The 27,933-nt window shown below is 40.1% G+C and overlaps 1 protein-coding gene across 3 annotated transcripts; it reads left to right on the plus strand.

Moving 5' to 3' along the window:
• The first annotated feature begins 3,463 nt into the window (after positions 1-3,463).
• Positions 3,464-27,299, plus strand: tax1bp1b (Tax1 (human T-cell leukemia virus type I) binding protein 1b). 3 transcript variants are annotated; one of them, XM_034175003.1, is made up of 18 exons: positions 3,464-3,606; positions 5,689-5,882; positions 12,016-12,118; positions 14,273-14,463; positions 14,582-14,740; positions 15,791-15,939; positions 16,434-16,524; positions 17,229-17,414; positions 18,817-19,083; positions 20,808-20,978; positions 21,135-21,207; positions 22,978-23,096; positions 23,224-23,349; positions 23,872-23,958; positions 25,420-25,618; positions 25,749-25,906; positions 25,991-26,076; positions 26,345-27,299. In XM_034175003.1, the coding sequence occupies exons 2-18, from the start codon at positions 5,706-5,708 to the stop codon at positions 26,541-26,543; spliced, it is 2,541 nt and encodes an 846-aa protein (XP_034030894.1). In that variant the 5' UTR covers positions 3,464-3,606; positions 5,689-5,705; the 3' UTR covers positions 26,544-27,299. The 3 variants fall into 3 exon arrangements, with proteins under 3 accessions (XP_034030894.1, XP_034030896.1, XP_034030895.1); XM_034175005.1 differs by having other exon boundaries at positions 18,817-19,068; positions 26,345-26,543; XM_034175004.1 differs by having other exon boundaries at positions 14,585-14,740; positions 26,345-26,543.
• The last annotated feature ends 634 nt before the right edge of the window (positions 27,300-27,933 follow it).

The following is a 27,933-nucleotide window of genomic DNA, read 5'->3' on the forward strand; positions in this document are numbered from 1 at the left end:
CAGAAGTATGGGCAGAAAGGAAGAAGATAGTGGTAATAAACTATTATAATCCATGTAAACAGTTAGAATTTGATGAATGAGAGAAAGTGAAAGGTTTTGATAATAATAATATTATTGATTTCAATGTTCATAATATCTTATGGGGAGGGGAAAGGACAGATACTGCTGTTGTTCATTCGCCTGCTCCCAGTTTTGTTTGGGGTCGCCACAGCGGATACAGTCAGATCCGCATTGGTAATTGGCACAGGTTTTACGTCGGATGCCCTTCCTGACGCAACTCCATTTGTACCTGGAGAAACACACACAGTCGCTGGTGTCCCAAAGAGGTCTCCCATCCAAGTACTAACTAGATCCTGCTCTGAACTACGGGATCAGGCTTACACAGAGCAGACCGGCTGCAGGGGAAAGGACAGATACTAATGGTCAGAAAATAGCGGATATGTTAAATGGAAGAAATGTAGTGTATCTAAATGATAGTAAAACACAAGGATAGATAATATAAGAACTAGCAAAGGGTCAGTGTTAGATCTCACATAGTGTCTAGCAGACTGGCTCCAAAGTGTGAGTGGGTCACGTAAGACTGCTTTTCTTGGTCGAATGTTAAGTGTGATGAGGCAATTAAGAACAGAAATCGAGCTTTTAGATTGTAAAAAAAAAGACTCATAATTACAAACATTTGACTGAGTATAAGCAGTTACAGGCAGTAGTGAGGAGAACTATAAGACAAATAAAAAGGGCCTACTGGAGGGATTATTGTTGCTCCAATAGAAATACCACTTCTATTGATGAAATATAGGGGATGATCAAGAGGATGGAAGGTAATAGTAGAGAGTGGAGGAACCCTATCCTTTCTGATGGAGAGCAGGTGGCAATATCAAATGCAGAAAAAGCAGAAATGATGTTGAGAATTCTGAGTAGTGTCCACAGTTATTGTAATCTATCTGAAGAGGAGAAAAGGGGCAGAGCAGAAATAAGGGGCCTATTCTGAAGTTAGTCAAAGAAAAGGAGTGTCTTGGCATAAGTATAATATTCCATTTAGGCGAGGTGATGGTCTAGTGGTTAAGGCGTTGGGCTTGAGACCAGAAGATCCTCGGTTCAAATCCCAGCCTGATTGGAAAATCACTAAGGGCCCTTGGGCAAGGTCTTTAATCCCCTATTGCTCCTGGTGTGTAGTGAGCATCTTGTATGGCAGCACCCTGACATCGGGGTGAATGTGAGGCATTATTGTAAAGCGCTTTGAGCGTCTGACGCAGATGGAAAAGCGCTTTATAAATGCAGTCCATTTACCATTTACTCTGGAAGAGTTAAAGGCTGCATTGGCAAAATATAAGAAGTCACCTCCTGGAAAAGATGAAAGTTGTTATTCTATGTTAAGACACTTAAGTGATGAGAAACTTCAGAAGCTTTTAAATTCGTATAATAAAGTATGGGAGGAAGGCAAAATTCCTTCAGGGACAAAGGAGGGAGTTATTGTCCCCATCAGAAAACCAGGGAGAGATGCTTGTAACCCAGTAAACTATAGACCAGTAGCTTTAACATCTCATGTTGGTAAATTAATGGAAAGATTGGTTAATGGAAGAATAATACACTTTATTGATGGCCAACTATCAGAGTGGATTTAGAAAAGGGGGAAGTACTGACTCAGTAATATGCTTAGAAAATGATATAAGAAAAGCCCAGGTAAACAAAAAGACTGTGATGGCAATATTTTTAGATGCTGAGAAAGCATATGTCATGCTCCGAGTGGAAGGCCTTCAAATCAAGATGGATATGATAGGAATAGGATGAAATATTATCAGGAGCCGAGGTGGCGTGCCACAAAAATCACACAGAGTCACAGAGATGATGTGGGAATTGATATTCTTGTTTCCCGCTGGCAAATATGTTTAATGGACTTCTTGTAGGGGAGGAGTATGGTGCAAAGTATTCATAGCGCTTCACTTTTTCCACATTTTGTTGTTACAGTCTTATTCCAAAATGGATGAAATTATTTTCTCCCCCTCAAAATGCGACACACAATACCCCATAATCACAATGTGGAAAAAGGTTTTTTTTGTTTGTTTTTGTTTTTAGATTTTTGCAAATTTATATACATATAAAAATAGAAAAACAGATGTTCTTAAGTATTCACAGCCTTTGCTATGAAGCTCAACAATGAGCTCAGATGCATCCTGTTTCCACTGATCATCCTTGAGATGTTTCTGCAGCTTAATCGGAGTCCATCTGAGGTAAATTCAGTTGATTGAACATGATTTGGAAAGGCACACACCTGTCTACATATAAGGTCCCACAGTTGACAGTGCATGTCAGAGCACAAACCAAACATAAAGTCAGAGGAATTTTCTGTAAATCCTGGATGATCCCATTCACCCCTTGCACCCAGAGTTCAAACTGCTTCCGTCTGGCCGTAGATTTCTGTCCTAGAGATGTAAGACCCATAGATATATATACCCACTGTTACTTGTTTTTTTAAACAATATCACATTAGTGTTTGCAACTAGTTCTTTTATGTCTGCTGGTGAGTTTGGACTAATTTTTTTTTTTTTTTTATGTCAACAGCCAGAGACAGTGCAGCAGGTTCTCATGTACTGTGATAAATATTCCAGAGAAAGTCAAGAGCTTCTCTCAGGATTTAGAAGGTGACAGCAAAGCAACAATAAGGATGCCGGCTGCAATTAAACACCATAGAAGAAGAAGAATCATCGCCTCCCTCCATTCAATCTCCTCTTGGAGGTCCCTCTTGGATGCATCACTGCCATGTTGAGATGTCAGGAATGGCTTCTGGCTTGAAACTTGTGACGTTGATCTGTACTGGAACTTGCCACGACACACACACACACACACACATACATATATATATATATATATATATATATATATATATATATATATATATATAGTGTTACTCTGTGTATTTATGTATTCATGTTTATTTAATTCATTTTTATACTTTTAACTGAGTGGTTGTATTTAAGCAGGTTTTTATAAAACAGTCATTGTTTGTGTCCTGTTGTGTACAGCACCAATAATTATATGAATAATAATAAAAAAAAAAATCAAGCTTTGTTCTCTTTTTCTTTATTGATAAAAGGGGTGCACCTGATGTGTATTTTTAAATTAAATTAAAAAATTACAACTTTTTTGAAAAGCAATATTTGCACATTTTAATTAGCGTTTCTGTTAACTCATTACACTTGGGTGCTTTAAATATTTACGCCAACAGAGTCTCTATATGGAAACAGTTTATTGACACTGTGAGAACAAGAATATAAATTAATCTTTTAAAAATCATGATATTCCGTGCATAATAGAAACCTTCAAACCTAATTTTAGCCATGTATACCTGGACAGATAGCTCTGTATGGTGTCATCTGATAAACTAGCATTTGGAATTCGTTGCCACACTTACTTTATTTGCTTTCTGTCAATAATTTTTGTTTTCATTTTGTGGGATTTCCAGTTTTGCTCGACATTCCGGATGTGACGTATGTCGTTGTTGTTCCAGGAAGAAGGGAAGAAGGGGAAGCACTGCGTCAACTGCGTCAACAGCTGTTTTTAGATTACATTTGGTTTCCAGCTTCTGTACAACATGTCAGCTGGGTTCATGTGAGTCTTATTGTCTGGATTTGACTAGCAATTTAATTGGTGTTTAAAATTATATACTAAGACAATTGTTTTGAGAGATTATGTAGTGTTTCCTTGCGAATAGCAGTGCTAACTAGCTGACGATGTCCTCTCTTGAGCTCTAATTTTCGGGATATTAACAACGTAATTGATTAACTAAAGTAATTATTTTCCTTCATAACTTTAAATATTTATTAAGTTCGCCCACGTATTTCTTATGAAATGCTACGCAACTGTGTTGTAATTATTTTGATAACCTGCGCAAGCTAGCTATAGCTAACTTCAGTCAGGCCTCAACCTTGTAGCTTGTAACGTTAGCAGCCTATTCAAAGTCAAAGCAATTACATTTATGTTTTACCAAATTAATATCTGACGTTGCACACATCTCTGTAACTTTGGTATTTGGTGTAAGATAGAGTGGGGGGAAACGAGACATTCAGCGCTGTCTTCTTCTGAGAACTATTTTAGGCCGTATTAGGTTTGAAAATTATGCCATGGAATCATCTTGAAATTGAACTTGCGTTAATGTTATTTTTTTAAGTAAATACTTATTTACTTTACTTTTTGTCAAAATGGATTGTCTTGGCAACGTTTCAAAGTTACAGTTCAATAATATAAAAATATAAAGCCTGTATGTTACATAAGAAAATTCATTCCTTGTTAATTATGTAAAGAAATGTGAAAGCCACGTCATAAATCCAGTCATGTCCATAAACATTTGAAAATTGAGGATGTTATTATTTTAGTTGTCATGGATTTAAAAACAGATGTGTATGGTTTGCAAGAAAATGAGAATTTAGTTTGTCCATTTACTTATGTTCCTTCAGAATAGGAGAGGACCATATAAAAATGCTGTGTATCTCACATTGTTCACCTGATTTCATGGTGTTTGTGTGTGTGTGTGTGTAGACCTTTGTCCCTATCCTGTAATTTGTGGCTGTCCAGTAACCGGACAATTCATAGACACAGACCATTCGTAGACAAAAAAAAAGACCATTCATTGACACAATGTGCAAAATTCATACTGAGTGAAGTCAAGTCATACTTCTGAGAGATCACACCCGTGTTAAATTAGTGTGACACCTGTGTTATAACTTCTCCTAGTGGTTGGCTTGTGTGTCTAATTGTAACTGCAATGGATTAGATGCAGAGGTCAGTTTCCCTTGTATGTAAAGGCTCTTCTTTTGGTAGCAGGCTTTAATGACTGATGTAGGACTGGTAAGCATAATGTTAAGTTGCACCATTAATTTGTTTCTCTCTGCTGAAGAGGCAACTGAGGCTAAGCAGTGCCAGGCATGATGTAATGGTACATGAATTATTCATTGTCTGACTTGAAAAACAGTGAACCTATTCTTTAACTAGCAAGTGCTCCAAGAGCATATACTTTCACCAACACATTACACATTTCTGTAACTCTAGAGGCACATGTTAGCAGGATTATGCAGAAACTACTAAACAGATTTTCTCAAACCTTTGTGAAAGGATGGGGTGTTGACCAAGGGAGAAACATTTATTTATTTATTTATTATTAAGACGGTGGGTCCAGGAATTTTCTTTAAAGCTTTCTTTAACATTGGAAGCTAGGGCATTTTTCAACATTTTTGTGACTTTTTCAAGTGAAATAAAGTGTCTACATTATGTCTTCAAAAAATAATAATGATGGAAAAACAGTTCCTGGAACTGGCATCTTTTTTCCTTGATCTATACCATGCCCTTTGACATCATCAAGTTTCCAGAAAATTAGATTATTAATTAGAAAATTAGACAGATGACACAAAAATATTATGTTCTTGGAAGACATAATACCTTGTGGTGGATAGTTTGATCTTGGCTTTGATTAAATATCATGCCTGATTAGCCTGAGTGAAATGAAATAGTCCACATGAAAATGTTTATTATTAAAGTCAGTTTTAAATTGTGTTGCAATTAGTCATTTATTTGGTAGGATCATTTACCATCGGATCATTTAGAATTGAGTATTGTCTTTGGTTCACTTGGTCTGTGTTATTTAGTCTCTGTAGTTGTCTAATATACTGTATTTTCTGCTTGCTTCTTTCTCTGTAGCCATTGCTGAGTGATTTATGGCACTATTCATGGACAGGACTTTATTAGGCAACAATATGGACACATCAAACTTTGCCCACGTCATCTTTCAGAATGTGGGAAAAAGTTACTTGCCCCATGCTGCACTGGAGTGTCATTATACCCTGACACAGTTCATTAAACCACATCCAAAGGACTGGGTTGGCATATTCAAGGTGAGTAACTATTTTCACTATTTTATGACTGTTATGCTGCACAGTTTTTATCTTGATGCCATTTTTTTTATCCTTTTTACTGCATTAGGAGTAGGCTTTACTTGATACGTTCAGATAACATCATGATAGAATAAATCTTAACAACACAATACTATATTACATCAGCATGTCAAATACCACATACAGCTACTAACATCCATCCATTTTCTTCCGCTTTATCCGGAGTCGGGTCGCGGGGGCAGCAGCTCAAGCAAAGCCGCCCATACCTCCCGATCCACACACACCTCCCCCAGCTCCTCCGGGGGAACCCCAAGGCGTTCCCAAGCCAGCTGAGAGATGTAATCCTTCCAGCGTGTCCTGGGTCTTCCCCGGGGCCTCCTCCCAATGGGACGTGCCCGGAACACCTCTCCAGCGATGCATCCAGGGGGCATCCGGAAAAGATGCCCGAGCCACCTCAACTGACTCCTTTCGACGTGGAGGAGCAGCGGCTCGACTCCGAGCTCCTTCCGAGTGACCGAGCTCCTCACCCTATCTCTAAGGGAGCGCCCAGCCACCCTGTGGAGGAAACTCATCTCGGCCGCTTGTACCCGCGATCTCGTTCTTTCGGTCATGAGCCAAATCTCATGACCATAGGTGAGGATCGGAACGTAGATCGATCGGTAAATCGAGAGCTTTGCCCCCCTATTCAGCTCTCTCTTCACCACGACAGTCCGATACAGCGACCGCATCACTGCGGACGCTGCACCGATCCGTCTATCGATCTCATGCTCCATCCGTCCCTCACTCGTGAATAAGACCCCGAGATACTTAAACTCCTCCACTTGAGGCAAGGACACTCCACCGACCTGAAGAGGGCAAAGCACCTGTTAATTCCTGTTTGAAAAAAGTGTCGGTTGCATCATTCACCTGTGGGCAGGCTTTGAGTGAGCACTGGTCCACCCCCCTCGTCGGATTTCTTTTGTCTGGGAAATGGCTGAGAGACTGTAGCTTTTTCAGAAACTGTTAGAGACAGCCAGTTGGAAACCATTAGATTCAGATGGATATCGGTGAAGATTCTGTCGGCGTCACGCGGATTAAGGACTGTTAAAACCTTTTTAAAGACATCCTACAGCAGGCTGGATCGACCAGATCATGTCTAAACTGAACGTTGTGTTGATCCGGGACATCGTGTGACTACCACAGAAATGGCAAAAGAGCTGGACATAGCACTTTTGTGGCACATTCCATTGTTACAGGAGATTTTGTAATGAAAGACATGCGGAGGATTTTGCGCGTCGGCATGGAACTGCTCATGGCGCGCAACAAAAAAAAAAAAACACCTCCGTGTTGGAAACCATTCAGAAGACTCAGACGGCCTTCGATGGCTTTCAGTCGATTGAGTATCCGAGAAATTGTGTAACAGCTGGACATGCCACAACATGTCCTGTGAGACTTCCAACACGGAGGTGTGTTTTTGTTGTGCGCCATGAGAGGCTCCATGCCGACGCGCGAAATCCTCCGCACGTCTTTCATTACAAAATCTCCTGTAACAGTGGAATGTGCCGCAAAGTGCTATGTCCAGCTCTCTTGCCATTTCTGTGGTAGTCACACGATGTCCCAGGTCAACACAGCGTTCAGTTTAGAAATGATCTGGTCGTTCCAGCCTGTCGATGGCCGCTCGGTGCGTCGCGCGCCCTCCGCCGCTGTGGGCCGTCTTTAAAAAGGTTTTAACACTCCTTAATCTGCGTGACGCCGACAGAATCTTCACCGATATCCATCTGAATCTTTCTAATGGTTTCCAACTGGCTGTCTCTAACAGTTTCTGAAAAAAATTTCATGGAGCAAAGCGGCAGTCGCTCAGCCATTTCCCAGACAAAAGAAATCTGACGAGGGGGGTGGACCAGTGCTCACTCAAAGCCTGCCCACAGGCGAATGACGCAACCGACAGGCGTGAAAAAACTCACGCATGCGCATGAAGGTTCAAGCTTGGCTGATGCAATCACACGATTCAAATCCATATAGTTTTTGAAAAAAATAAAAAGGTCCGTTACTTTTTGGACAGACCTCGTAAACGTAGTCTGTGTCACTGCACAGAATCATTCCTTTGCTATAAAACCTGTCACATCTCAATGCACTCTCTTAATAACAATGACTTAGAACTTGGTGCTCTCTGGTTTAAAGGCAATGATGTGTATGAACCTCGACCAAATTCATACCAAAGTTTGTGTGAGGGGGTTGTACTGACAAAACATAAACAGGAGAAAGTGAAAAATAAATAAATGACTGTGCAGTTAATGTAGCACCATATTGGTTGTGTTGAACATAAAGTTCAGTGTAAAATTGGAGCTAGAAGTGTGTGTGTGTGTGTGTGTGGTACTTTTGCACTTTTTCTGATTTTATGGTATAAGCACAACACATCCATGAATAATGTAGACCTGTAATCCAGCTCTTTTGCCCACATCATCCTGTTTGCTCTCACATTTAGTGCTGTGTAATATGGTGGGGAACCTGCCCAAAAGCATTTGTGTTCTGCTCAAAATAAGGCCCATTCTCTTGTCAGTAATTTACTGAACAGTGTTTATGCTTTTGCATTTTTCTGAGTCTTCACAAGTTGTGCAAATATGCAGTTGTCTGATCAATTTCAGTATGGTATTATATGTAATTTTTGGGAGTATTTTTTGCAGCTGTTGAAATTCTGGATTCAGGATTCTGTTTTTGCTCATTTCCACCTTTTAGATGTAAGGAAGGCAGCAACTATCACAATATGTTATAATCACTAATTTGTTGTGCTTCTCAAATGCAGACTTGAAGTGGAGAAGGCTGAGCATAGGATCATAGCGGTTCCTGTGTGCTGACAGATGATTTGTTTGGTGTCCGCAGCTCTTCTGTTTGCGTATGTAGCAATACTTTTGGCAGATGTAGTGCATCTCTGTCAGTACCATAATATGTGTTTAGTTTACTTTAGCTCTCACACATGCAGTGCAGATTGTGTGCTTCATGGTTTCGTGCTACACCATTTCTCAAGGGCTTCATGGTTGTGGGAGTGTTTGGATCCCAGTTATTTTAGAATGTAGAGTGATGCAGGGTAGTCCAGGATGGGATACATGAGTTTTAAATGACTTTAATTACTTGAAATATGACGTATTAGTCGCAGTTGAATTTTACTTACTGTGAAATGAGCTATAATTCTTCGCAGTCTCTAAGAGGTTACTTTTTAAGTAATGCCAAACTCAAATTCACTATTGATAATAAATAGGTGGGAGCCAGGTTGTTCATGTTTTCACACAGGCCAAAAGCAACTTTGGCTCTTAGACTTTGGAATACTTAGCATGGTGCAAGGCATGAGCTGTTGAGACAGGTAGTCAGACCGGCCTGAGAAAGCAAAAACTGCTTTATAATTAGCCTGTCTCTCTGTACAACCTCTCTGTGATTCATGAACAACTTTCCCCTAAATTCAGACAATATGACTATACATAATCTCACAGCAGTAGTGCCATCAGCTTTTGGCAGCATGTTTTTTTTTTTTTTTTTTGTACACTGAAGTATGTATGTGTAATCACATTTTGTCTTGTCTGTTCTTGGAGGTTGTACTGTTGCTGCATTATGTTTGCCAGAGTTGGAATTGTCTGATTTTTAAAGGATAACCACCACTATCAAAGACATAGATGTCTTTTGATACCAGGTCTCTTTCAGGGAGCCTTGTGTACCGCTTGAATGACTGTATGTAATTAGACAAGACATTTGAGGATGATGTCTTGGACTTTGCAAAACACTGATCAGTATTTTTCACTATTTACTCACATTTTATTGCCCAGACAACTAACTGATTAATCAAGAAAATAAACTGTTAAATTTATACTGGAAATAATCTTTAGTTGTGGCCTCAAAATAAATAAAACCTTTCCAAGCCTGAGGGGCATTGGTTTCTGTTTTTCCACTCTTTCCTACTGCTTTTGTTGTCTTTTTGTTCTGTTGTAAGTGAAAGGGTTCTTCTCAGACTTTTCACCCACCACCACCTCTGCTGTTCTAATTAGTGGAATGGGGAGGGCTAGTCTTCAGTCATGACACTCACTAACTAGGTGCACTCTTTAATTGCTTCCTGTTCTTTACTGCTGGAGGCTGTAACTGCAGTAGTAACAACTATGAGGTTTTGAGGACTCCGGCCTTCTGTCTGTGGCCTGGATTAACACACAGTATTGTACCTGTAGGCTGTTTGTACACAGGTAAGAAAAATATGCTGAATGTATTCTAATTACATTAAAATCTGTTGTAACTCTGCAGAAAGTCTATATATTTCATTGCATCTACTCGCATGAATATTTTTTAAGAAGCAGTTTGATTAAAAAAAAAAAAATTGCATAATTTTTCCATGACAATTTCTTGGGTGGGGGGGGGGAGGGTGTCATAGCTGATAAAATGTGACTAGGGTTGTTGTGGATCTGTTCTTGTGCACATGGAGAGCCAGCCACTTCAATGTGGCTGTGACATTGTTTGACAGTTTTATGGCACCAGACTGATGGTAAAGATGTATTTCTCCACTCCCCCAAATCAGCCATTAGTTAACAACACATAAAATGTATATAATTACATTTTGGCTTTCATTTTCAAGTCCCCTATGTATAAAATTTTCACCTATTTTCCTCTTCCTTTTACAACGGAGTTGTAGCTACATTGCCGCAGTTTGTGATGAGGGCCTGGACCGTGCCCTCGTGCTGCCCTGAATGAGCAGGAGTGAAAAGGTTTAATCATAGACATACAAATTTCAGAAATTTTTAGAGTTAAAGCTTGGGTCTGACAGTATCATGATCATCTCGGCATAGATTTAAAAACCCAAAGATTACTTAAAACTACTGATATTGTCACCTTTTTGGTTAAAAAAAATAAAAAATGAATAGATGTTAGCATATTTTATGTTTGGCATGTCTGATACATTATGTATTCACTGAAATGTTTATATTTTCCTAATCTTTCCTTCAAACCTAGTGTGTGTGTGTGTGTGTTAAGCAGTTAATTGCTCTTTCAAATAGCAAGCTGTTCCAGAAGCTAAATGTAAAATACAAGCTGGCAAATACAATTAGCTGAGATAGTGTACAGGAACATCTGAGCAGATAGACTGTCTGGAAGTAACAAAGTCCAAGTGGACAACACCCAGTGATGTAAGAAAGTAGAGCTAAGGTGTTGTGGGACTTCAAGTTGACCAATTATGAGAATTGGTGGGTGGGGGAGAGAAGAAACTCAACCCAGTACCAGAGCTCCACATATATCCCAAACCAGACAGGACTTTAAAGTCCAGCAGCATTGCTCCCCCCCCCAAAAAAAGTTAGAATATTTAAAATATAGCCCAGTTTTGTTTGGAAAAACTCCACAAGATTTACGCTCCACACCAAAGCACATTGTTAGGAGAATATCACCCAGTCCCCAAGAATATTATTTAAGAAATGCCAACATGTAAAACAACTTGAGAAGAACAACTACAGTAAATGAAACATCTTAACAGGTGATACAGAAATCAAACATCACCTTAAGGAACTCAAATTCCATAGCCATGCCGGCTCTGGGCACACCTGATACGGAACAAAAGACAACACCCGAAGGAAATATGACTCCCACAGATACCAAGTTTTCTTGATCTCATATTACCAGAATCAGTAATCAGAGATCAACATATGTCTGAAAAAGAAGTATTACAGTTTGGATCCAAATGTACTTTATAATGTCTTGCATATTGAGAACAAACAACAAAAACAGTTTCATATTTATATAAACCAATTTTATGTATGATTCTTCTAATTGAAAGGAGCTGCTTCTGGCACTTCATCTCTGTCTGTCTCCCACAGACCTTGTGCAGACGGTAGACTGGTTCAGTGCATGTGTCTCACAAAGCAAGCTGAAGTACTGATCGGGATTAAAATGAACTATTTTAGGCTTACATGTTGCTCAAAGCAAGGGAGGACGTTTGACATAAACTCTAACCACTACTGCTTGTAACCATTGTAGTGGGTGACTAAATGGATATAGTGCAATGCAAGAAACCACGTTCATAAATTTTGAAAGAGACACACTGGATTCAAGGAAATCATGTTCTTTCATCATGTTTTTTTACACCGACGCAGTAGAGTGACTGCTTGTATTATTTCCCTACATTGTCTCACAGGTTGGTTGGAGCACAGCGAGGGACTATTACACATTCCTGTGGTCGCCTCTCCCTGACAACTATGTGGAAGACACTGCAGTCAACATAACAGTGGTGTTTCAGGGTAGGATTACACCTTAGTTTCATACAATTTTGACATCTTTTCAAAACCAGACTATGGTTTAAATTTAATATACAGTTTTATAACTTTAAAATGCTTATAACTTCATAATTGGTTACTGTATTTTCCAGAATATAAGTTGCACTGGAGTATTCCATCGCCTGTGTCTAATAAAGTATCATGAAGAAGAAAAATTATGTAGACATTGTACCAGTTTTTATGTTGCATTTAATTTTTCAAATGCAGTGCTATTGCTACAAGCAACAAGAAGCAAAATGAATTAAGACAGTGCATTATTGTAAACACTAACACCATGTTAGTGAGCAGAATCTAATGCTAATTAATGTTATTGTGCCAGTCACAAAGAAGACAGAGTAAATTGCTTCTTGTGGCTACTGAACTGAAAAAAAAATCCTATTTCATGGCTCTGTTCAAAGGTAAATATGTTCATATTTACCTCACTAAAAGTAATTATGTATTTTAAAACTCCTATATATCTTTAAAACATAGTAACCTTAACCTGGCTGTTTTGCTTGTTGCTGCTGTTGTCTCACACAGTGCAAACAAGTGAAGTTCCAACTAGTATGACGGTTATATTCCCTCTTTTTTCAAAGGTGTGGTCTTTCAGTTTGAGAGCATGATTTGTGCACAAGGAGAGCCAGCCACTTCATTGTGGCTGTAAGACTCAGTATATCCTTGTCATTGAGCTCTTCTTGTTTTATGGCGGTTGGCATCCAGCTTAATGGTACATTATGCCCCGTTTACACTGGACTGAGATCTATATGAGACCTACAAGATCATAACATTTTGTCAACTGACACAAGTCTTGGCTGTTCTCTGTTGTGATCTGTTTTTTGCATTTATACCAAGCTTGCATTACGACTGAATTATGTGAGTTAAAAAATATGTTGATTTCCACAATCATTAATGCAACCCCATGCAGAGTCATTTGAAAATCTATTATGACCCGTAGGATCAAGTTGAGAGTGAGTAGAGACGTGAAAGTTTATCAAGACAGATTATGAGACCCATGTCTCTGTGCGAGTGTTTTAAACAGTTCAGTACACTCTCACACCTGTTGGAGACCGATGGGGAGTGATGGTGACTAAGAGGAATCTTTTTTCCGACCATGGAGACCCTATTGTGACCAGCCTGCAACCCCAGTGGGAGTTAGTCAGAGTGACGGCGAGCAAAGGCCATTTTTCGATCGCAGCTCAGTCGCGGACTCTGTGTAAACGGGGGCGGGCGTTACCGCCACCTTCTGCACTAGAATCTGAATTACAGTACCGCTTTCTGATCAATATACAAGAGCTCTTTGTCATGTGTGCAGATGGTGCCACAGATAATAATGCAGTATTTTTTTCACATATGGGTTGCTTAGAAATATAAGTCGCAGGACCAGCAAATCAAGTTAAAAATGAAAACGCGACTTATAGTCCAGAAAATACATTAGTTTTTTATGGTGCAGAAGTAAAGAAATGTCAATTTTGTTCATCTGTTTCATCATTTCGGGGTGGGGGGGATAAACACTACCTTTTTAGTCAAAATACCCTAATTCTATAGTGTACTGTAGTTTATTGTAAATTAAATTAAAATTATCAGATGCTCAGGGAATTACAAATGAATATTATTACATTCATCTTGAGGGAATAACAGCTGCAGCGCTGGGCCATGTGGCATACTTTTTAAAGTGTCATTCAAACAGCCAGGTTTCTTCTTGCTGAAGACCTCAGGAATTGGTCCAGGCCAAGGGGACACCCACCTCACTATGGCTGATAGATGGTTGTTTTTAGAGAGAACAGGTCTGCGTGAGTGGTTGCCAGATGGGGTCTGAAACAGATCCATTGCATGAATGGTGCTGAAACATACACCACCAGTACTTGTTCAGCGTGGATGACACTCTCACTTTCAAGACAGTATAGGGAATCACCAGGTTCTGGTGATCACAACTGCATATTTCCTCAGGTGTCACGTTTATTATTGATCTGTTGACATTTCAAAGTAGGGAATCATGATGGAATATAATATTAGAATGTCCTGGTTTGACTGAAGAGCTAAGCTGAGTGCTATAATGTTCTGCAGTTATTCTGAGGTAATTAATAACTCTCTGCCTTCACTCCTCTGCATTGTTGTATACTGAGTCTTTTTCTTCCGTAGGATATTATGTGCCCAGTGATGATGGTGAGTTCTACCAGTTCTGCTATGTCACTCACAAAGGGGAGATCCGGGGTGCCAGCACACCATTCCAGTTTCGTGCTAACAGCCCATCAGAAGATGAGCTGTTGACTGTAGAAGATGAATGTAATTCTGACATACTGGTGGTCACCACCAAGGCTGGATTGCTGGAGGTAAAGTTTGCCTCAGCAGCACTACTTGGTGCATCAGCATCCCCACATCTTATTTGGTATACAGTACTAGTTAAGTGAATCATGAAGTGATTTTTGGCCAATATCTCTCTGTCTGCAGCAAAAGGTGGAAGAAGCCCAAAGAGAGAAAGAAGAGCTGGTGAAAAATGTGAATGTCCTGCAGCAGGAGAAGGAGCAGCTGGAAGCTGAGAAGAAGAACCTGCAGAAGGAGTGTGAGCAGAAGGAGGAGACATGTATGCAGCTGAGACGAGAGAACCAAGTAAGCTGGAGATGGACTGGATCTGCTTTTTCTGTCACTTATTAGTTGCCAGCAGTAAGGACAAGGTTCTGCCAGTCGAGCTGGACAGCATCAGCTCCAGATCAGCTGAAACACTTTTTTTTTTTTTTTTAAGCTCTGACAAAACAGAGAAAGGAGGAAAACATGCAGTGCTGAGGAAACTAGAGCAGCACTTAGATGCTTAGCAGAAGCACTGCTTCAGATGGATTTTGTTTTTGTTGCTGTTGGGGAATTTAAAAAAAACCCTTGCAAATTGTAGCTCAGTCTGGTTGTTAAAGGAGTACAACAAGAAAAAAAAGTTGAATGGTATAATTGATGCTGTTTTCCTTTGATTGTAATTCTTCAAAGTTTAAATTTGGATTTGACCAAACAGTCTATTAGCACCCCCTAGAGGCTAGATGTAAAGATGCCTAGGTGTTCAAAAATGCACCAAAAAATGAATGTCTGACCCCAGTATGTGTATTGTGATAGTCTGAATTCAGTTTTTTTTTTTTTTTTTTTACAGTAGAATGTTAAATATGTTTCAAGCAGCATTTGTATAAATTTGTGTTGTTGCCATAAATCCGCTGGTTTAAATTGGCTGTAAGATGAAAACCAGAATGCAGATTTTTGTGGTTCCTAAATTTACAACGACACGATTTCTTTTATGTGGTATGAGCATTCTGTCTGGAAACAAAATGCAACCCCCCCCCCCCCCAAAAAAAGGGGGGTGCACATGTTTACCACTACTTTAATTTAAGACTTACACATGGTGACAGTTGAGGAAATTATAATATTTACCATGTCAAAGCTATTCATATTTTATGCAGAAAATGTTTGGTAATAATTCTAATCAGATAAAGTTTTAATGTCAGATTATAAAAATGAGAATCAAATCAGCAGTAGTGTTGGCAGATACAACTCTTAAAGTCCACTGGAGTGTAGTACTAGTTTGTTTTGTGCTTATGTTTTTTTTACTTAGTTCACATTGATCCACAGTGGTGGTGGTGTCATTACTTTTCTAATGACCCAAAACATTTGAATGTTTCCCAGGATGCACACTGTTCTTCTCAGGCCTTGCAAGAGGAGAAAGAGGAAGTTAAGAGGCGTCTGGAGGAGGCCACAGCCAGAGTCGTACAGCTAGAAGAGGACCTGATTGGAGTCACCCAGAAAGGCCTACAAAAAGAAACAGAGTTGGACAGGTGGCTATTTTTATTTGTAAGCAGGAGAATTTCATGTTTATTTTTGATGAGTCTGGCTTTAAGAGGTCGTATTGCTATATAAAAGCCATTTTTCTTATGTTTCAAATTGAGATACGTAAGACAGTTATGTAATTTGGGCATTTTTTTTAATCATGTAAAATCAAAGTACACATGTAAATCATTTATCTTTTTATGTGCACTCTTGATATTTATAATTTTCTTATTTGTTTTAGCTGAGCCTTTGTTTCCAAGTCAGAAGGAAGTGAGAAACTGCACTTCTTTTTATTATTATTATTATTATTATTATTTGCTCACAAAAACCTGCTTGTGGTTCATATTACACTGATCACTGGCCTTACAACTGCAGGAAACCAGATGTGATTAAGACCCCCACTTACTGTACAATCTAGCGAGTTATCACATATGGTAAATTTTGAACATGGCTATGTGAGGATTGTTACAATTCATGACTAACAATTATAATGATTTCTCAGTCTGAAAGATAGAGTGAAGAAAATTACAACAGAGAAGGATGCTCTTGAATCTCATCTGAAGAATGAAAAAGATGAAAAAGAACTCTACAAGGTAATGTCTGCAGTAGAACCAGGGTTTAAGGAATAATTAGCATAAATCACTTCAGAATATCATTTACAACTTCTGCTTCTAAAGCAAAATTCCTTAATTTTGCTTTAGAAACAACATTCTATTATATGAAACTGAAAACAGACCAGAGGGCATGTTTCAACTCGATGATCATATGTATTACTGATCCAAAGTCAGGCAGGTTAAGCGGTTCTGTAGACTGTTAGGCTTATTGACAGCATTATGAGCTGTGCAGTTTACTGTATTTTTGTGATGTTAGATTTCCACCAAATTGTGGTCTGATACAGCATCATCTTTTTTCGCTGTTATTGCTGACATTCAGCACACTTACACATGTATGTAGTCTAAGAGGCCTTATTTCCCCTTTTTCTAGTCTTTTTTTCAAGTGTGTCTGATATTTCTGCGTCTTTGTTGTGGTGGGCACTGTTAAGGAACTGGGTGTGCCACGTATCGTACTGTCACCACGGAAACAGAACCAAAAAGCCATACCTAATTTAACTTGTGCCATCACAGTAGTGCACTTCCACATGGGGAACTTGATATGCCCGCCTCAGTCTGTGTTGTGTAGTTGAGGTCATGCAACATTTATTTTAATACTCATATGCTCTTTTAGATTACTGTTTTATAAATGAGGCAAAGCCTATGAATCAGTTTTATAACTTATTCTGTGTATTTGTGGGCAACAGATTCACCTGAAAAACCGAGAGCTGGAGAACACTAAGCTGAGCGCTGAGCTGCAGCTGCTTAAGTCTGTGGATGTAAACAAGGAAAACACCATTGCCCAGTTTAAAGAGGAGGTGGGGCGCATGCAGGCCTGTCTCACTGAAAAGGAGAAGCAACACAGAGAGATATTGGCCAAAGTCTCCCTCATGGTACAAATATATTTGTTATATTGTCAAACTTATATTTTGACTGAGTATTTAAAAAAACTTATTTTATCTTATTTTATTTTTTCTTGTTATATTGTACACATAATCTGTGCACATGTGTGTATATTTTTTGGGGGAGGGGATTATTAATTGAAAGAATATTTATTTTTTAAGCTTTAATCACACCTACACTTGCATATGCTAGTTGAATTGTCCATGTTTTTCACTCTGGGGTTTATCGTGACGTCATCTTCCGTGCCTGTGACAGATAGGTGTTTACTTTGGAGTGGTAGGTATGCACTGGTTGTCAGGACTCAATTCTAAAGTGCATAGCCCAAGTGCGTTTGAGACATATCCAATTCCAATATTTACATGGTACATAACCTGAGCAGAAATTAAGACGTAAGGTGCAAAGGAGTTTTATTTAATCAGTTAATTAGTCCTGGTTGTGTTTTTGGGTGCAATATTATATTGTCATCCCTTTTAATAGCCAGTGTGCACTTGAACCTGGTGTACTGCTATTTAGACAGCAGACTTAAGTGAGAGCCACCAAATCTCCCTGAAGTGAAGCAGTAAGTTGAATTCTTGTCTTTACATTTGTTTATTTTGTTTCATTGTTTTTGATTCAGTTTCACTGTGTACAAGTTGCGTGCATGCAAGTCATGAACCCGTCTGTGTAAGGCTTATCCTAATATTGCATCTTATAAATGCCAGAAAAGCAGTGTTCAACTTCACACCAGATTTTTTGTTCTGTGATGCAACCAATTTCTGCTACCTCACAATACCAGTGCACAAGCATTGCACCTGACCACGCTTCAATTTAAGACCAACCTTGAGTGCACAAATTTGCGCCTCTGCATTTGCAATTTAAAAACATGGAAGCTAGGTTTGAAAAAGAGAACTCTGTTGCTTGGAAGCTAGCATAGGCACTTGTCTGCACAGCACGCTGCTTTGGTAGATGATGGGGCCCTTTATGTACATATATAACTCCTTTGTATACATTTTTATAAAACACTGACACAGCAGACAGTCTACACAATGGCAAAAGGAGGCAGACTTTGAATCCCGAGCCATGCTAGTGTTCCAGTAATGTACTTCTTTGGCATGGACATGTGTGGCAGATGTGTTGTTTATATCAGTGATTCCCAGCCTTGGTCCTCAGAGACTCTTAGCTTGCACATTTTCCATCACTCTGTTCACAAACTAAAGCTGATTATCGTAACCAGGCACACTCAGGCAGTCAAGAGCTAACTGATGCCTGACTGAGCTAATCAGCTTTTGGCAGAGAGAGATGAAATGCGCAGGTTAGGAGTCTCTGAGGACTAAGGTTGGATATCAGAATAGTTGCTTGTCCAGTGATGGCCACGCTGTAGTATTTCTCCTCTAAAATGTGTTTGTCTTGCAGGGCGATATGAAGGCCCTAAAGGAACAGTTGCGTCAGAGGGAGGAGCAACTCCAAGCCAACCAGCAGCAGATGTCATTGTTAGCAGCTGAGCTGAGGGATGCGTCCAGCGCCCGTGATCGCACCATGTCTGATCTCTACCACATGAAGGTGGAAGCTGATGCTCTTCGCCAGGCCAAGGCTGAAGCTCAGGCCCAGTGCCTCTGTCTGGAGCGCCTGGTAGAGCAGATGAAGGCAGAGGCCGAGCACGAAGCAGTAAGGAGGAGACATGTCAGCGTTTTTATTTTTATTTTTTTGTGACATTAAATTTGTTATATTTATTTATATATGTGTTTATGGTTGAGTAGATGTCAGCGATGTATGAGTGTTTGTTAAACTTATGGACTAGTAACATGTTTTAGGAGTTAGCACAGTACATGCTGGCAAAACCTCTGGTGCCTTATGACCCTGAGCAGGAATAAGCAGGTGAAGAAAAAAAAAAAAATCATTGTATTTGTTTTATTTATTTTATTTTATTGTTTTGGATGTAAACAGCTAATGATTTGGTAATAGGGTACACAGTCACAGGTCGGCTGACTAAATTGATCAGGCCATTGCCTTATGATCATAAGTATTTAAAAATTACTATTTCAAATCATCCCTCCTTCATAAATAAAATGTTTTTTAATTTTATTTTGAATTTAATCTTTTTTTAAGATAAGAAAATAAATACACCTCAATAACATACTGCATATTACTCTCACTCGCTCATCTTCAACGGGTTATCTGGAACTGGGTTGCGAGGGCAACTGCTCCAGCTTCAGACTTCCCTTTCCTGGGCCACATTAACCACCTCTGACTGTGTGGGACACCTCCCTAGGGAGTCACCCAGGGGGCATCCTTATCAGATGCCCGAACCACCTCAGCTAGCTCCTCTAAATGCGAAGCAACAGTGGCTCTACACAGAACTCCTCACGGATGACCGAGCGTCTCACCTTATCTCTAAGGGAGACACCAGTCAACCTCCTGAGGAAGCCCATTTTCAGCTGCTTGTACCTGCGATCTAGTTCTTTTGGTCAAGACCCAACATTCATGACCACAGGTGAGAGTAGGAATGAAGATTGACCAGTAGATCGAGAGCGTCGCTTTTTGGCTCAGCTCTCTTTTCGTCACAACAGTACGGTAGAGTGAATGCAGCACCGTCCTTGCTGCACCGATTTACCAGGGTAAACTCCAATGTTGCAGCGCTCAGCCGGGGGCTCATGAGTATCCTCACACCTGCCCGGTGCCTCACACCTTGGGCAGCCTTAGTCCTCAGAGACTCCTAACCTGCACATTTCATCTTTCTCTGCCAAAAGCTATATCAGATGTTCCACCTCGCTCCAGTCTGATGCAGTGAAAGTGTAGGCCCTCGACTTTTCACTGCCACCTATGGGCGCACTCTACCCCAGCGGTTCCCCCTGCTGGTGCAAAGTCCACATTGTCTTTTCAGGCTGTGCCAGACCGCCGGGCTCTGTGGCAAGCCCCACCACCAGGCGCTCATTGACAGGCCCTCCATCCGGGCTTCGCTACAGACAGTGGCCCCGGGCTTCCTCTGGCCCAGGTCATGTTTATTCTGCCTTATTCTTTCATTGCATCATTGTGAACCATTCTTAGTCTGGAACCTCGCCTGAGACCACTTTGTCATGGGACCCTACCAGGAGCACAAAGGCTTCAGACAGCATAGCTCTCAGGTTCATACGAGCACACAAACCTCTCCACCACAATAAGGTGATGGTTCCCGGAGAAACTGTGTACTGCATATTAAAGGACGGTAAATAATGCCTGTATTGTCCAACTATAATAAATAATTTTGTGCTTGTCTTGATAATAACATCTCATGGATCAGAATTTTTTAAGAATTTTTCTTCAACATTTTATGCTGTACTATGTGTACACATTCTCCATTGTTAGGGTAGTTTTATGAATTATTACATTTGGAATTGTTGCACTTGGCTGTAATTCTTTTTCATTAGGCCAAAGCAGAAGAAGAAGCTGTTGCAGACCCTGCTGTTGTAGCAGAACTGCAGAAAGAGGTGGAAGACCTGAAGCTACGGCTGCACATGGCTGCAGAACACTACAAGGAGAAATACAAGGAATGTCAGCGTCTGCAAAAACAAGTGGCTAAGGTCTCTGAGCACCAGGGGGTAAGTGCCACCATGTGCAAACAAGGAGGACTGGATGCACCTCTTCCAACTGACAGAAATCAGTGACTTATCTGGTACCAGATGTGTTTCTCTCATCTTCATAGATGAACCCGGAGTTAAAATGCCTTCCATTTCTTTCATTTTTCTTGTCTGAAGGAGCAGAAAAAAAGCTCAGCACATGAAACTACAACTATCCCTCCATCAGCAAGTCCAGACACATCTGTACCAGGTACCCAAGTCAGATTTAATTTAAAGTATGGACTATTGAATTTACTGTGGGACTGATGTGAAAAATCAGTATTGTTAATAATGTTACAGTAATGTTAGTAATGTTATTATATGTCCAGCACTGGCAGGTTTATAACAGTATGTGGGAGATTGGTTAAATATTTACCTTGAAAATCATCTGCCCTGTCATAGGACATGTTACTGTTATTGGATAAGTCTGCATATAAAATAGTAAATCTATATAGTGAATCTAACTTAAAAACTATGACCTCTATTTTTATTTAATTTAGTTATTTTTTTGGATGTATGTGTGTGTGTGTGTGGGGGGGGGGCTTTGATGTATTGGATTGCAGATCTGCAGAATTCCCAGATCCATAAGTGCTTGTACAGTGGTACATTTTTTGCACTTTAGCCTCTGTACACAAACACAATGAAGTTGAAATGAACACTCAAGATGTGCTTGTAGTGTAGACTTTCAGATTGAATTCAAGATGTTTAACAAAAATATTGCATTCACCATTTAGGAAATACAGCCATTTTTATATGTAGTGCCTAAATTTTCATACCCCATAAGTAATTGGACAAACTAAATATAAAGATTTTCATTAGACAAGTCAGGGGAAGGATACAGGAACATTTCCAAGTAGGTGAAGCTGTGTTGAACCTTTACATTAATTATTAAGAATTTCTAAAAGTATGATACTCCATGGTAAATCTGTCTCGAGTAGGCAGTTCTCAAATACTGATTGACTTTACAAGAAAGGGTACTATTGAGGGAAGACACCCATGACAACCCTGAAGGGAGTTACAGACTTCTGTGACTGTGATTGGATAAGTTCTACAGAGTCACAACTGCATGGTGGAATGGAACAGAGAAGCAGCTTCATACAAGAAAAATGACAGCTTAAATTTCACATTTTCTTCTTTAAGAAAATGCTTCCCTGTGGCACTCCATCATGAAGCTGTATAACTGGTGATGCAAGATACAAACTCTGTCCATGAAGTCACTCCAGTCATAGCCACAGAAGCCTGTAACTCCTTCAGACGTGTCTTGGTGGCATCTCCCTCTTGTCAGTTCCCTCCACAGTCACTGCTATTTTATCAGGATTGTTTTAAAATGTTAGGTGTTGTTGGATAAAATGTTCCATGACAACTGTCCTCAGACCACTTGATGACACAGCTTACATAAATGATAAAACTAAGGTCTTCATATCTCCGTCTGGAGCAACAGGCGTCGTGAAATATTCTGTTCTTCGCTTATCACGCTGACACAAGACACAGGCAGCATAAAGTTTTGATATAACACATACCGTTCAGATAAACAACGCAAGCATGTCACCTGCGTATAAATGTCAAATGCAACACTCTACATCCAATCACATAACTGTACTGATCCATACAATAGGGCAAGGCCTACGCACCTGGAGGTCGGTCAAGGGCAGGCTTACAAACTTAGGCAGGCTCTATGTCCGGGCTCTTGTATGCAACGTAGGGAGGACGCTTGCTCAAAGACCCCAGCACTGTCGTAGAGACTCTCTGTTCATTCAGTGAAGGCATCTTTTCAATACATCTGGTTTTGAAGTCCGTTTCCTGTCAGTCTTTTGAGTATTTGAGTTCACTCACCACATAAAATTATCTGTAGGGGATCCAGGCAAGAAAATCCGACTCGCCACGTCTAGTCAAAGCTGAGTGTCTGGCCGTGTTAAAATTTCAGTCCCTTTTAAAAAGTTAATTTTGCTCCTCTTTGTTGCAAACCTTCTTGGCTTCATAGGGAGTCCAGGTTCTGCTGATCCCATGCTGGAGGCCATCATCCAGGATAAGCTCAAAGGCATCAGCAGAGAGGCTTCTGACAGGAATGACAAGTACAGGAAGTGCAAGCAAATGTTGATGGCAAGTTAATTGTTTGCATTGTGCCACCACATATATATGTAGTACAGTGCAATTACGCAAAACTAAGGGAACAGTCTATTGGAGAACAGTCTGAAACAGATGTTTTTAATCTCCGGCTTCTCTTTAGGAGGAGAAGGAGCGTAGCTGCATGTTTGCTGATGAGCTGGGGAAGATGGAGTTGAAATTCAAAGAGCAGCTGAAGGCCAATGAGAACCTGAAACTGCTACTTGCAGCGGAAGAAGATCGCTATAAGGTCAGTAAAGACTACAGACAGTTCACAGTACAGACAGTTAGTGGAGCACTCATCCTGTCAGCTAAGAGAAACTTCAGTGCTTCTATGAACCAGAGTGGGGTGTGTGTGTGTGTGTGTGTGTGTTGCTGTTCTAGCTCAGGGATCAGACTTGTGAGGCTGTTACTCTGCTCTCTGATGGTGTTGTTTTTGAGCAGTTAGGCCTGTGAGGTCTTTATTGCTCTTTTTGTTAGATTATGGTGATGAGCAAAGCTTGAGTCGTTTCTGGTTACAATGAAAATGTTGTGCTTGGATCAGATCAGCAAGATATGTGATTATTGTTTCGGTGGAACTGAAACGGGTGTTTCTTGTGTTTTTTGAGTACTTTTATCTGTAAGTCAGTCCCTTTAACGGCTATGATTAATTAATACCATGACCTGATGTGTAGCATTATTCTGGTCTTTATTTTTTATTTTTCCCCCTTCCAAGCATGTGTAAGATGTGGGAGTAGAAACCTTGATTGCTGATTTTTGTCCTTTACTACAGAGCCAGGTTGCTGAGAAAGGAAGAGAGCTGAAGGAACTGAAGGACACACTCGCACTTGTTGTGAAAGAGAAGGAAAAAGTGGAAGGGGTTAGTAAGTTTTTTCATTTTCTCTTTTATAGACTTCTTTCACTCTAAAAATGCCCTGAAAAGTGCCATTCCCATGTCATTTTCCCTCTACCAATCTGGTCTGTGTTTAATTTGCCTCTAATTGTAGAAGCAAAGTAAATGAGTTCTTATTTTCCATTCCATTACTTTGGACCACAGCAACGTCCTCGCTGACCGAAAATATCACTTTGAGGTAATACTGTTGCAGCTAAGAGCAGCCGAATGACCCAATTTGGGGTTTAGACTGAAAATTAAGTTGGCGTCTGCAACTAAACATCAATAAAACAGCCTCCCTTTGAAACGAGAAGAGTTTTTTAATGAAGCCGCTAATTAAACTGTTTGTGCGAGTGACAGAAGAAGAAAAAAAAATCACAGCTCAGAATTGATTGTAAGCAGTGGTTGTATTTTCTCATACTGGGAGGTTTGGAGAGATGTCGATTCTTTACTTGCATATGGTGCTTGTGCAAATTTGCACTCTTTAGTTCTTCTTAATCCAGCCATATGCTACATGATGATACAATTCAATACTGCCGCATAATAAATGTTTCAATGTAACGCAGAAGAACCGCAAAGTAACAGCATACACATTACGGTGTTTGCACTACGGTAGTTCGCTCTGTGCAGTGGAGTAGAACGGAGTGAGTTGCACAAGTTGGTGCCATCTGTGGTCCATGCAGAGCTCCGGAATGATCAAGAGGAAAAAAATATAGAATGAGGCCAAGTTTTACTGCAGTGAGCACTTGAAATGCTGCTGTGTGCGCACAGGGTAGTCTGTTCCCATGATTTGATTGATTGGTTTGCACGGTTGATTAGTTTGTATGCTGATGATAAGCATCTCCTCTGCACTCTGATTCGATGTGAGCGCTGACACATACTGTATTTAACTGGATAAAAGAAATTTGAGCGTAAAACAGATTTAGTTTGCCCTCAGATTTATTTCTTATTTAATTATTTATCACACATCCTGGGTTGCATCAAACCATGTGGAATAAATTTTACATTGTATGCACACACATAATAGTATTCCGAGCGCAACACTCCATGGATTCGAGGGGGTGTCCTGGAACACATCATGCACTCGTATTTGAAGTCACATCTTTCCGTGTACCGCTTTCTTTTTCTTTTCATTTTGTATGTGTATCTGCTTGCCTGACAGTGTGCCTGTCTACCTGTAATAACATGTACATAACACCATGCAACATGTGACATGATGTAATACAGGAAATATTTCACTGGTGGTTTCGCCGGAATTTTAGACATGCTTGACTAGTTGTGATGTCCACTCATGAGCAGGTATAATCCTAAAGCAGTTACATCATACACGTAAAAATACAGCATGCAGTTCTCTGAGATCGAGTTGTAATGTGGGTTAATATTGCATCGTCTTGTGGGGTGTGGCTGACTTTAGTTTCAAATTTGTTTAAACTCTTTCAATTCTCCCAGGAGCTGCACAAGGGCAGCAGCAGGAAGGCAGATCAGGGAGCTGGTGAGAAAACCGGTTTGGACAACATCCCAACCAGTGTGCCTTTGTTCCTGCAGTTCCCAGTTCCTTACGCCCAGGACACCCCGACCCCTCTGCTGGTCTCTCAGAGCCCCAGCAAGCTGCATTATGGGAACCCTTACTCCATTTCAGATGCAAAAGGTTGTTTGTTTGTTTAAAATTGTGATCTGTGATTTTTCTTTATAGATAATGTTAATTTTCCAACCCAGTAAAGGTTTCAGAAATGTGCTTTTATTCACAGCAGCATTTTGTCTGAACTGTCTTCCTGCAGATGATGATGATGATGAGTTCTCAGACGACCAGCTGCTGAGGCTGCCCCCCGTGGGTCCACCCTCCTGGGACAGCAATGTGGTGTGCATCCAGCCCACACGCAACCACAGCCGACCTGATGGCCAGGACGAGTCAGAGGAAAAGCCAAGCAACAACAATGTAACCCTCCCCCCATGTGCATCTTGTGCTTCAGTCTTTTATTTATTTTAATATTGTGATTTATTTCCTTCATGTCTTTCACAGGGCATAACCAATGAACAGCCCGCAGAGACTGAAACTCGCAGCCAATTTGTGAACGATGCACAAACTGCCTTTTGCTTTGATCCCAGGTAGCACGCACAATAACTAAATCTCTCATGAATGCTGTTAAACTGTCGTTGCTCCCTACAGTTCAGAGCTGTGCGCTATAACGTGTAAAGTGTTTGTTCTGCTGCACAGCTCTCTTTTCAGTGTTATTCCGCCAACAGTACCACCCACGTCGTGTCAGATGCTCTTTATTAGCCTGCGCTCCTGGTTTTCCCACTTCACTTCTTTATTAACGCCGGCATTCTCCACCTGTTTCATCTTCTGCTGTCCCATTTTCTGTCCCACATGCAGCATGGACATGAAGCGATGTCCGCTGTGTGAGGTCATCTTCCCACCCAACTACGACCAGAGCAAGTTTGAGGAGCACGTGGAGAGCCACTGGAAGATCTGCCCCATGTGCAGCGAGCAGTTCCCGCTGGACTGCGATCAGAAGGTGTTTGAAAATCACGTGCTCACTCACTTCGACGGCCAGACACTCAGCTTTGACTAGACGTGGAGAGTCAGCACATCCAGCCCACCTGCTTTCTGTCTAAACTCCATCTGCATGTAACCGTGTGAAGATTCACTTTTTAGGCTTGTACTGTCTCTTTAATTCAGCTTAGACAAGCACTTTGAGATCTGTGATGTTTTAATTCATTGTATATCCCAGGAATCAGCTGTATTTTAAAAGAAATTAATGAATTTCTTTTTGGATTTGAGGAGTAATTCAGGGGGTTAAGACTGTTGTTAAATACTGACTTTCAGCACTCAGCTCTCACAGATCTGTTAGCAGGATGTAACACTTCAGGGAACGAGATACGTGTTTACTTGACTTTCATCCGAACACATCCAACAAAATGCTTCCCCACTAAAAACGTCATTGTACCACTCATGTTAATTTTTAGAAAGCAGCCTTGGTGCACTATATGCAGTCAGGAAAAAAAAACCTTCTGTGATTATATATAAATATATCATCAGATCATCTATTTTAGAATAACTGAAGCCAATGATATTGTGAAAGCCTTGATACTTTCTGTACAGTATAGATTAGTTTTACATGAGGTGTCTTTGTCTTCATTTCTCTTATAACTGGGTTTTTGTGTCAGAAATTTGCTATTAGTTAATCAGTGCATGAACGCCTTCTGTTAAATCTTTAATTCTTTCAACATTAGTTATTTCAACATTAGTTATTTCCTTCGTAGACATGTTTAATTTTTAGTGGGTTTTATGTATCTAATATGAACCAATAAAGTCTGTTTGAAACTGATTTGTCAGCCTACAGTATGTCCTTTATTCCAACAAATTATCACTGAAACACTTTTAGAAGGATGTATGTAATTCCACCTGTGACACCTGGTTTGACCTTGATAATCACCTCTGGTTGACCTTGCCTGGGCAATTTGAGAAACCACCTCCGTGTGTGCAGCAAGTTGGAGTGAAAAATGTAAATGTTAACCTTTGGCAAGTTTGACCTCTCCTGGCCAGTTCCAGAACCCACCTACAGTAGTGTTCAGAATAATAGTAGTGCTATGTGACTAAAAAGATTAATCCAGATTTTGAGTATATTTCTTATTGTTACATGGGAAACAAGGTACCAGTAGATTCAGTAGATTCTCACAAATCCAACAAGACCAAGCATTCATGATATGCACACTCTTAAGGCTATGAAATTGCGCTCTCAGTAAAAAAAAAAAAGGGTGTTCACAATAATAGTAGCATCTGCTGTTGACGCTACAAACTCAAAACTATTATGTTCAAACTGCTTTTTTAGCAATCCTGTGAATCACTAAACTAGTATTTAGTTGTATAACCACAGTTTTTCATGATTTCTTCACATCTGTGAGGCATTTTGTTGGTTTGGAACCAAGATTTTGCAAGTTGACTAGTGTGCTTGGGCTCAT

Source organism: Thalassophryne amazonica, chromosome 7, assembly GCF_902500255.1.
Source record: "Thalassophryne amazonica chromosome 7, fThaAma1.1, whole genome shotgun sequence".
Classification (NCBI taxonomy): Eukaryota; Metazoa; Chordata; class Actinopteri; order Batrachoidiformes; family Batrachoididae; genus Thalassophryne; species Thalassophryne amazonica.

Coding starts and splice junctions, on each gene's coding strand:
- tax1bp1b (XM_034175003.1), top strand. CDS start 5,706: ATGGCACTATTCATGGACAGGACTTTATTAGGCAACAATATGGACACA. Junction 14,741..15,790: donor AGCTGAGACGAGAGAACCAA/GTAAGCTGGAGA, acceptor AATGTTTCCCAG/GATGCACACTGTTCTTCTCA. Junction 25,619..25,748: donor CTCCATTTCAGATGCAAAAG/GTTGTTTGTTTG, acceptor GTCTTCCTGCAG/ATGATGATGATGATGAGTTC.